Source organism: Thermobia domestica, chromosome 2, assembly GCF_964235325.1.
Source record: "Thermobia domestica chromosome 2, izTheDome1.hap1.1, whole genome shotgun sequence".
Lineage (NCBI taxonomy): Eukaryota > Metazoa > Arthropoda > Insecta > Zygentoma > Lepismatidae > Thermobia > Thermobia domestica.
In genome coordinates this window covers 26,287,276-26,299,388 of record NC_137455.1, presented here as the reverse complement: position 1 = coordinate 26,299,388, position 12,113 = coordinate 26,287,276, and the positions used below count along the sequence as shown (strand labels likewise).

Here is a 12,113-nt window from a genome sequence, read left to right as displayed (position 1 = left end):
ATCGACGAGTGCAGCGAGATTTTCATATTCTTTTTTAATAACAGCACGAAAATATTCAGGTTGAAGACCTTCGATAATGTACTGTATTTGTGCTTTTTCTGAGGCTGTAGGATCTGATCTAAGAATGAGATCCTGTTTTGAGTAAACGTAGTCCATGACGCTCTCATCCGTACCTTGCTCTCGAGCCCTCATCTGCGCAACAGTAAAATGGGGAAGCGCATGATCTTTAAAGGTTTGACGGATTCGTTCTTTAAACTGGTCATAACTCCACTGCGCAAATTCGGGTTTCGATTCAATTGCTGAATACCAATTTTCAGCACCTCCTTTCAGTAATGATCCTAAAATTAACTTCTTACGGGCTCCTGTCCAGCCGTTGACTTCGGCCACAGTTTCGTATTTCCTCAAAAATCTGTCCACATCCTCCCCGAAACGAGCATAAAACGGCTCAGGTCTAATAATGGAATTCATATATTGAACGGGACCTTCGCCTCCTGCATTATTCGCTGCAGATGCCATATCTGATACTTTAGGACTTAAAGAAATGGAAGAGGACCCAGAAATCTCGGAGAAGGTATCGGATAAACGTAACTGCCGACGTAAATTATACAAATATTGGCGCGTAACCTTAGCGGACTTTGGGGAAGAACACGCGGCAGGCTCAAAATATACAGTATTGCTATGGTCTAAAATTTCCTCTGTAGGGACGCCTAATTCCTCATGTAAGTAACGCAACATAGACAAAAATCTCTAAGAAATTTGGGCACACAACTACACATCACATTAATACTATAACTCAATAATTAACTTAAAAATAATAAAATAATACCGAGAATACGCTAATAGACACAAAAAAATAAGAAACGCACTATACTTCGGAAAGAGTTAGGAAAAAAAAACATCTTGCCAGGACCCAAGAGTCATGCAAAAATAAGAGGAAACATAGGTGAGCTATTTTCCAATTGAGGAGAACCTCTCGGACTCTAGCGCCACTACGCCCCTAAACGAGGAAGTCGGATCGGTCAGAAGTTCCATCTGATCGCAATGACCTCCGTGTGCGGACTCGACCAAAAGGCCTCGACGCTAAAGTAGTACTTTTTGCTCGAAAGTAAGACGCACACCAAAAGAGCATTCACAATAGGGTGAAACCCTCCTCGTACAGTGCTACGCCCTCAGCAAGGTTCTGCTCGGGGTACGTCCATACCTCCGCAATAAACCTCGCACAGACTCGGCAAAAATGCCTCACTGCAAAAGTAGTGAAATGCGAAAGACCCAATAGACAAGAGAGCTTATTGGCCTCCACTCTGGTGAAACCATCCGTCTGTTGCGGAGATACGCCCAATAACTGGTCTCGATCGGGGTGCGTGTGCTACACTCCCGCAAGAAAACCAGTCTAGACTCGGCACTGAAATGCCTGCTCCAACAACAGCTATTGGCCAGAAAAGAAAACAAGAAAAACATGCACTACTAGAAGATTGACCTAAAAACATGCAGAGATAGAACTGACAGGGTAAAAACAATTCTCCACCAAGTAGGACACTAGCAGGGATAAAAAGAAAGAGTAAAAAGCCACATCTCCACCATATAAAGGGTGTGTGGGGGAGGAAAAATGAAAGGAAACTCCACCTACACACAAGCCGTCAGAAGAACGAAAGTGGGGAATTTAGCTCAGTTCACAGGCACTGGATTAAGACGGCTGTCCTTTGTAGTAAAAGATCATTGGGATATTAGAGTTAATAACGAAGAAATTCTATGAAAGAAGAGAGACAGGGTTAGGGTTAGGTTTATCGGTTAGGGAAGGTGTACCTTCATGACGTCCGGGCGTCCGTTGGTCCCTCTCTGGTCTCCTGGTATCTTGCTATGGATCTGGTCCTGGACTATTGGCGGGATATCGCGGGCATCCGCCAGTTCGTAGGAGAAGTCCGAGATTAGCTTCCACTCCGCACCGTTACTCCCGGCTTCAAATCTATATCGCTACTCCTCAAGACGGAAGTAACCGGGGCTATTTAAGGAGGGCCCCCAGGCTCGGTGACTATTTTGGTTGATATCGAAAGCGAGTCCCAGACGTCATAGGAGGTGTGGTTTTAGGTGTTGGGAGGAGACAGGAAGGTGTCTCTCGTAACTTTATTACAATAAATACATAACATTCATAAATTGCTGATGTAGCAAAACAACAACCAGTTGACTGTTGACAGTTCAGGACGCAAGCACTCTACACACAAACTCCACAAAACACAAATAAAATTAATAGAAACCTGTCACCAACATTACTGTCTGCATAACTCAATGCATTATTAATAACAGTCTTTGTGAATTCAAGCAAAGACACATTGATTCCTTTACACATCTAAACATTTATTTTTATTCTGTCGAATATGTCATACATAGGGTCACAAAAACCAACAAAGCGGACCGTTATAAAGTCAAGTTGCGGTTTGCCCGTGATTTGAAAACGGTTTCGTACTTCGCATGGCAAGAACATTCAGACGATATATAGGTTTCCTCCAGGTACTTGGTCCCGGTATGGAATCATCCCTAGTAAGTGAAGTCTTGACCCGACTACGATAGATTCTATAGTTTTGTAACTTTGGACCTTTAAATTTCATTTTTTCAAGATTTCAGCTGCTTATAACTCCGAAAGGTAGCATTTCAGCACCCAAACTGGTCTATACTTTTAGTGTTATGTTGGTGTCAGTAATCATCTCCCAAACGTTACTGGTGTTGGTTTGAACCACCCTGTATATAGTAAAGTCAACTCCTCCCAGCACACTAGTTGTTCTATCGTGCCATATTGAAAAGGTTTATTGACGAATCTGCAGTACTTGTAGCTAGAGAATATATTTTATTTTTTCTTAATTGCAAATTTGTTTCTTGTCGTTGTCGCAAAAATGATAATTTTAACGAACTTATGATTTATTAAGTCTCTATCTCGAAGCCATAAGCCTCATACTAGAATGCAGTTTTCATTCTTAACACGGCCAGAAGGATTGATTCTATTCAACCTTCACTTCCTTCCTTGTGCGCAGTGTATCTTAATACCTTATGTTTTAGTGACAAGATATGAATATTAATTAAATGCAAGTTGAGGAGAGTATCCAGATTACCACCTGAACAATCAAATGTTAGACTGAGTATATCTCTAATAGAAATCCTATTAGTTACAGTCGTCAAACCTTTGGACAAAAATGAACGGTTATATATTTAAATTTCCTTCTCACTTTTAAATGCTTACTAATATAAGGCATGTACCGAATTAAATCAGCCATTTTTAAATTGATGTAGTACCTTTATTACGCATTATACAAGTCTCTGTTTTACATTTATTGAGAGCAAGTACAATGACATAAAGTATGCTCAAAGAAACAATGCAAAGAGTTCATGGATTGTATTCATGGCGCAGCTTCTTGCGGATTCCCTTCATGAGGATTTAGACAGATACTTTCTTGATCGACCTGGCAGCAGCAATCCACTTTCGCTGAAACTCCTGAATGGTTTTTGTAGCCTCACATGTCTTCCTCAAAACGCCTTTCACTTGCTCCCAATAACGCTCGATAGATCGGCACTGCGGTATGTTAGATGGATTCATGTCTCTCTTTTTTTCTTTTTTGAAAAATTCGATTCCGTTGTTCTTCATGAACTCTATCGTCGCTTTGACGTAGTTGGCTTGGGCAAGATCAGGCCAGAATATAGTGGGGAAATCTGCTTTCGAATTAGTGGCAGCAGTCGGTTCTGTAAGTACTCTTGGACCTAGACCTGTGCGTTCACCGTACCCTTCGTGACAAAATTGAACTCCTTTCTCCGCACTCGCAGATCGCCTGCCACACAAGATATTTCTCGTCGCATTTTCCCACTGCGACCGTTGTTTCGGATCATGGGAGATGCTCTCCAGGTGGGACAGTATAGAATTGTTGGCCAGAAAGAGCTGAAAAGTCGGCCTTCACATAGGTTTCGCCGTCCATAATGATGTGGCGATTTTCGCGCCCGAGGTAGTCATAGAGTTTGCGAGCATGTGATGTGATTACGGTGTGCTAATTTTCTGAAACTCTTGGCACCTTTTGTTTTGTGTATGTCCTAATACCTTCGCGTTACTTCAATCTCTGCACCATGCTAACGCTTGTGTTGCACTTCCTGGAAACATCCCTGACCGAAGCACTAGGATTCTTCTTTATGGCACTTACGATACTTTTGTGAAGTCGAGGGTCACGTGAGCCGTAAGGATTTCGATAGTGTGGTTGTCGTTCGATCGACTGAGTCGTAATGCACTGTGTCAATATGGTTTGGACAGTTCTGCGCGGCATTTTCAGGTCCTTCGCACTCAAACTCCACGAGCGACATGGATTTTGGAGCCATTTGTCGACGACTCGTTGACGGCGATGTCTTTCATTCATTGCTGTATCTGTACCCTGCAACATAAAACAATGAACAGTTTATCAATTTCTAAATTAATGTACGTGCTATCAATACATGTAAAACATAAACTTGTACAATGCGTAATAAAGGCACTACATTAATTTTAAAATGACAGGTTTAATTTGATACATGCCTTATCACATTTGGAACTAATGTTCCTCTAAAATAAGCAAAACACGCAGTGGAAATACCTGTTTCTTCTCAGCATAGCTACTTTCTTTCAGCAGAAACTGGCAGCTATAGAATTCTCTCCCACTAGTGCAATACAGGTATCAGCTCTGCCTCAATCAGATGTGAGCTGAAGTTAATTTACTCCAGGAACGAATCGAAGTTCTTGACTGCACAATAAGTTGCAGAGGTAATCTAACCAAATCAAACCAAACTTGAAAATGTTTTAAAGTAACCAACTAGTATACTAAATTACTCAGTATAAAAGATAACACTATTCTTCATTATGTAACAAATAAGGGCATTAATCCCTTGACACCCTTGCAAGGCTTCGGTATCTTTGCGCAAAGGAACATCAAAACGTAAGACTTATAAACGAAAATGTATTAAAATGAGAAAGAAAATTGAAAATGTGAATATAAAGGTAAGAGAATCTGATATATATCGACTAGATGATTAATGGTAATCCAATATTATACTGAAAATATTAAATACATCAAGAATTAAAGTTTCTACATGTAGTAATATAAAGAATGTGTGTCATTTGGTTAGAAGGATTGAGCAAACTATGAAGGAGTCCTATTTATATTTCCTAGTGTTATTATATCAACGTAATTTTTTGTAAATTTCCTTTATCAATAGTATTTATGCAATTTCACTAACTTTTCGTTTACAGCAATTAGTCGTTCATGTTGTGACATGAGTAGCTTATATTTGGGTGTAGTGATATTAATAATAATTTAGTTACTAGTTGTAATACATATATTTAGGAAAATTCTTCTAAATGTATATCATTTAATATTATCGTATTCTAAATATTCGATTTCTTAAACTAGGATAAGTCGTTTGAAAATTATTCAATAAGTAAACCCGATGATTATTAAAAATAAGCATGCTATATTTATAGTCTTGTATATGTTTACGATGTCATATGTTTTAAAATAACGTTCAAATAACTACCCTTCGTGTTGGAATAACATAGTAAAAGAGTAGTCATGCAACAACCATAATTGAATGCCTATATTACAACACATTTGTATTAACATTTGTTTTTTGCTGTGCGCAATGGTGTTATTAGCGTGCAGCAAGAAAGCACAAAATAACCAAACAGTACAATGTAATAAGGAGAAAAAACTAATTGAATTTCTTTCAAAATCTACCTATTGATGTTTAAAACGCATCCTAGTTTTTGAGTTATTCCTTTAACAGAGTGAATCTTTTATGCGAACAAAAACGTAAGTAGGATTTATCGTTATGATGAATAACAAGTTGGATCTGATAAAAAAGAAGAAGTAGTGCAAATGAAATTGATAGTATTAAAATGTAATTAAAAAGTTGAAAAATATAGTTGAAACATTTTATATTAAATTACTCATTGAAGGTCTTTCTAAGGAAAAATATCTCAATTCACCACGTCACTTTATAATATTTAAGTGTAGTTTTTTTTTAAAAAAAGAATATTTTAAACTAATAAAAATTCTTGTCCGTATAGCATATGGATTAAAGAGAATTACTTTTCACCTTGCAAAATAAATAAATAAATAAATAAATAAATAAAATTATTGTGTCAGCAATATAAATACTGATATGTATAAGCGTTATAAAAAATTCATAATTTATGGAGTTTTATTATTCACAATAACAAATATAATTTTATTTTGTTTTATTTCCAAAATGGGGATATAAAACAGACTCTTTGCGATTAAAACTAATATTTTCATCTACTTTATAAAATATGTTCATACATATTTGCAAATACGTAGATCTGAAAATGAAGCCCAACATTACGCAAGTTACGTCGAACGTATAGAGCAAAAATAGAGAGGGAGAATAATAATTTTAAACATTTTTACTGTTTGGCAATATATATATATATATATATATATATATATATATATATATATATATATATATATATTAGTAAAACTTGCCGCCTAATGAATTTTACATAGAAGAGAAGATATTTAATTGCTTTTTTATTCCATACATATAAACACACACTTAGAAAGAACTGGTTATTAAACATAATGGAGTGTTAGATTTTAAAGTACTTTTGCATATTAAAGCACCTATATAAATTCTCCATAAAACAAATAAATGATAAGTTAAAAATTTTTAATTGTTGTTTAATCGTGTGTTTAACTATTAAAACTGTTTAAATAAAATCTTTGATATAGTGAACCATTAGGTAAGCGAACCATGTTAATACCAGGTTTACACAATTAAAATTGGAAGTTTAAAAGTACTGTAAAAAGTGTGATTTGATAGAGATACTACCAAGTTTTATAATTTTGCTGCTGGTGCTCATGAAGTATCATCATGGTTGTAGTGCGTAATTTTTATTTTTTATTTAGAAACGTATCAACAGTTTATTTTGTGCATGGTTGTGTTTGTGTGTGTGAACAATTTAACTTCTTATATCATTCGAAGTTAATATTTTAGTAGCTGTAAGTTAAATACCTAGATCGTGCAACTAAAAAGCGGGTTGAAATCCCTCTGAGCAGCAAAATATCAACCTTGTGTGTGATACCTGATCAAATGTGTGTTTGGAATGTTACTATCAGGGAAAAAAAGCTGCTACAAGTAGCCTGACTTTGCAATTCACCAATCTTGTGGCAGACGTATTAAGGTTGGGAATGATATTTAGTATGGAAGTTAAACTTACATTATAGCAAGTACACTCGCCAACTGCGGCTGGTGCAAAGTTTCATGTTAATAGTGGCCCGTACCTACCAAATGGCCCATAACTTCTTTGCAGAGAAGAAGCCATAAAACACAAAAACTGAAGTATCGAGAATCAAATCAGAGTTTTGAAATAGACATATGTAAGAAAAATAGCTATGTTTTGTAAACAGTGAATTCTATACAAATAGATTGTGAACCAATAGGGAAAAAACTCCCAAACTCCCATTCTTAGGGTGCAATTACCACTTGGTATACTGATAGAGGATGATTTACTTTGGAAGAAAATAGCTGTTGCGAAATATGAAAGTAGTTTTTTGCAAAAGCAAAACATTATGTCATCAGTGTGCATTTATTTTTCGCAAAACAAGATAAAATTTCGAACTTAGCATGAAATTTGTCGAATTGAGTCAACGTTTTTGTTTTGAAACAACTTCTGTACGTCAAGAAACCCAATGGTCAAAATTATAATATTTACCATTCACTTAAAGGTGTGTAATTACATAGGGATTCTATGACGCCATCAGCTGTAATTATTTCGAGAAAAATCAACAAAAAATTGGTAAGCAACTAATCGAAACGCGTCAATGCGTCAACTGATATGCGACAACAAGAATTAGTTCAAAAAGATATATATATATATATATATATATATATACTATATATTTTTAAGCATATAGACGGTGGGTCTATAGTTAAACGTTTTCTACCACCACATACATATATGAAATGTAATTGATAACATTGTAGGTTATAATCGTAAACAGTGCCAGGTTCATTCTGTATCATTCTGGAGATTTTAGTTTGGAAATTCTTAGATTGGAAAATGTGTTCATGTGTTTTAGTGTATTTAGTGCCAAGTCTACCGGATAATTCCAATTTTCTATACGAGTTTTCAGGTGTTTACAACAGAAATCACATGAGCACCTACGTGCATGGTCGTAAAGTGTTTCAGAGGTGACTATTTTTTCCTGAGCTGGGAAAGCTAAGTTGGTTTACCAAACAAAATTGGATCGATTCAACCTTTCTACTAAAAAGAAAAAAAGAAAATTAATCGATTCGGTGAATTTCGTGCCAAGTTTCAATTGATTAGCAATCACTTTCAAATCTTTGTTTATTTTTCTTCAAAGTTTCTGAAAATTTTCTTTCACTGTTTTTCGATCACTGTATCAAAACTTTTTTTGATTAAACATTTTAAATCTTAGTACGTCTCGGAAGGTTACAGCCTCATAGTCTATGATTTTCAATTGGAATTGTTAAGACTTGTATCGTAATAGATAATTATTAAATTTTATTGGTATACAACAAAAATTTCACACTTTTAATCTTAGGATTTGCAACCCTGACTGAAGGTCTAAGATCGCAGATGTAGCTGAGTAATTGAAACTCCTTTATTGTTTCCTCTAATAGTTGACAACCGGATAAAATGTGACAATTAACGGTGAAATATTTCTCTACAATATTTCTCCTGGTAAATGTTTGTTTTTGTAAAGAAAATCCTTGAGATTTTAATACCAAATATTTTGTAGTACCTGATAGGAAATTACGAATATCGATTGATTGGCTACAACAACATTTTTGCACTTTTGAAATTTATTTACAACTCATAAGCCTAACATCATTGGTGAAAAGTTATCCATCACGCAATTTAATTTACTAATCACTTTCAATTGTTTATTTGTTTTTTCAAAAGTTTCTAAATGCTTTGGTTTATTTTCTTCTATTGCCGTTTAATATTTTTGTAAACTTTAGTTTGAAAGTTTCTGAACCTTGGTAATGTATGTACCACTCTTAAAACAACACCACGTATCTAAAGTTATTCTTGGTGAAATCTGATTGGCTAATCAGTGGAAAGTTATTCTTGTAGTAAATTCATTGGATGATCTATTTTAAAACTTGCTTAAATCCTTTAAGTTAAAAAATATTGGTTATATTTTGATTACTTGTTTGATTTTTTGAAATCTTTAGTTTAAACCTTGTTGGTTGAACGTTTTTATGTAACAAAATTGAGAATGTCTAGCTCTGAAAACGTTACTTATATAGTTTTGATTTGAATTTTTTAATTAGAAAATTTTGGTTTGACAAGTTTGATTAATGTTTCGTATTTTTTTGTTTCAAATGTTTTGCTTCAACTTTTTACTTTATACTTTGAAGTTGCAAAATTTTTGCACTTATTGAAATTTTTTGACTAAATGTTTTAGTCTGAAAATTGTATGAACTTTTTGAAAACGTTCCAAGTTCTTTCAGTTCGAAATTGTGTTTTAAAGCTTTTGTGTATCTGAATATTTTTAGCTGACTGGAAAAGTATCACAAGTGTAAAAGAAGAACTGGAATATTTTAACTGAAAGAAATGTGGCAACAGTTTTCAGAAAAAGAATTCCTCATCATAAGGCACCTGGCCATCAAACTGTCATTTAAATGGCAATGACTGTAATTTCTCATCAATATGATATAATCAATATTAAAGCAATAACTATCTATGATGTAGTCACTCGAGTAAGATCATTCTGACTGGAAAGATGTGTTCCGCTAACGTTAAAACTTCAGAAGAATTCCTGTATGTCCACTACTATCCAGAAAATACGTCTAATACACAACTGTGATTGTTGGTATGAGTGCTACATCGTTTGAACCTTCAATAAGCCTACGGAAAACAGAATTGTTTGGTGTGCAGTTGGACATGACTTATTTACACCAGTTCACCTCAATACTGAAGTGGATGTAACATTTGTGAAAACATTATGCACAGACAAACAAGTAGTGCTACGTACGATATTAGGTAAAATAGTACCAATACTTAAGAAAATTGCAATGCTTGTGCATAGTAACATTGTATCCCTCTCAGGAACTGAATGGAACAAATTTACAAGTTCGTTGAAATGTAGGAAACATTCTTTAAAGTGTGTAGCGAAACAAGTGTACTTGTGGAAAAAGAAAAGAACTATTTTGAAAAGCGCGTAACCCATATTGCACAACATATAAGTATACAGTGTGGGGATTGTCGACACTGATGTGTCAATTGTCAATACAATCATGTACTGACAAATAACTTATTTCTGACAACATAGAAATTGATTTTCCACCCATAGGTATTGCCATAGACTTCAGAAGGTTTCAAATCGTATTAAAATTATACGCTAAAGAGAAACTGATGCAAACAGGCAAATAAACCGTATAAACAATTTTCAAATTCTTTAATCGATGTGGGTGTATGTGAGTAACATATCAATGCGCATGGGAGTATTAAAAATATAAAAATACACTTTTGATTTTAATAAATTAGTTTCCTATTTTTTTATAGAAATAAATGGCTTCAAAGTCAATCCGCATATTTGTTACGTGAAAGTTTTTCAAAACTGAGCTTATGGAAGTTTTGAATTCAGTAGAGTGATACACAAACTTTCCAAAAGTGAAACGTATCGCATTTTCTACTGCGTGAAAGATTTCGTAAATTACGCGAAGGATGTAAAAAGTTGATATGTGAAGCACATATCTATTCTATGAACAGTTCATAGGTTGGTAGATCCGACTTCACTTGGTTATGTTTGATGTCCTTTATCAGTACATAGTCGTGTAACGATGAAGGTAATTCATTGTTAATGCCGCGAATTCTCCATTTATTCATGCCTGTCGCTTTTATATACTATGTCGTCTAGCGAAGAGGACGTTACAATGTGCTGCACGAAGTACGGTACAACCCCTCAAATCCGAACTAATTGGGGCTGAAGCCTGTTCGGATTTCGGGGGTTTCGGATTACCTGGGAAATAATATTACGTACTTATTTCGTCACTGAATTGACGGTAAAACAACGACTGAGGTTAGACAGGGTGGCCCAGTGGTCGAAAGGGCAGTGACCTTGACTGGCGGGTGTACACTCATGTCAAAAATGATTGTCGCATATCTATAACTGTCTTCTTGTAAGAATATAATTAGATAATGATTTAGAATAAGCATTAAGTTTTAAAATGTTAAAACCTTAAAAAAACTAAATGTGTGTGATTAAATTTATCTTTTTTCATTTTCCAGCTGTAGTTTGTTTTCCTCCTGAGAACGTGCTCGGATTTGCCGGGTTTTCGGATTTCCGGGGTTCGGATTTGAGGGGTTGTACTGTATAAGAATAACAACGAAACCTACAACAGAAACGTTATTAAGAAGTGTAAGGTAAAACGAGAAGAATATTGAATATTCGAAACCGACTAACATATCCTATAACATGAAAATATACAATTATTTCAAGTTACTTCAGTTCTATTTATCAAAAAGAAAATAACCCAATATACTCGAGACATCTCCAAGAAACACCCATACAGAAGTTTCTAAAAAAAGTGGTCTTGTTCATTTCTTGTATATATATAACCAACAGTTTTTTTGTTTGTATAAGCCAGTTTTCCTCTTTAGAGATAATATTACTATGTTGTTCTATTATGGAAATGATCCTGACTGATCGATATGTTTCAAACACCATGAAGTTCTGTTTGAACAGAATTGTTATTAATCTCACTTTTATTTTATTTAATATTATTTTTTATTTCCTTTCTTAGGAATTATTTTACTCATCATAACAGCATCGTCTTCGTACAAACCATTCGGCATATGCAGAAGAGTCTATGCAAGCAGGGCAGCACCAAAATTCCAGGCAGTATACAAACAACCTAATTCATACAGAATTATACCTCCATATGCAATACCGGTAGGATATAATAGTAGATATGGGATAATTCGGCGCAGAACCCCAACTCAATATAGAGCTCAACAGGTACCTTCGTATCTCAAATACGAAGACCTCAGTGAAAGTGAAGAAGACGAACCATTAACAAATGATGGGAATGCTCGTTTCTCTATTAGGCTTTATGAG

General features: G+C 34.9%; 1 protein-coding gene across 3 annotated transcripts in view; it reads left to right on the top strand.

Moving 5' to 3' along the window:
• Window positions 1–12,113, top strand: part of LOC145679662 (leukocyte elastase inhibitor-like) — a 206,211-nt gene that overhangs the window by 138,105 nt on the left and 55,993 nt on the right. For 2 of the 3 annotated variants that reach the window (XM_081750239.1, XM_081750237.1), the window contains exon 2: window positions 11,800–12,113. In XM_081750239.1, the coding sequence (XP_081606365.1) occupies window positions 11,800–12,113 (314 nt within the window). Of the gene's footprint in view, window positions 1–6,769; window positions 6,904–11,799 lie in introns of those variants that run through there. The other variant, XM_081750238.1, reaches the window with a different exon arrangement.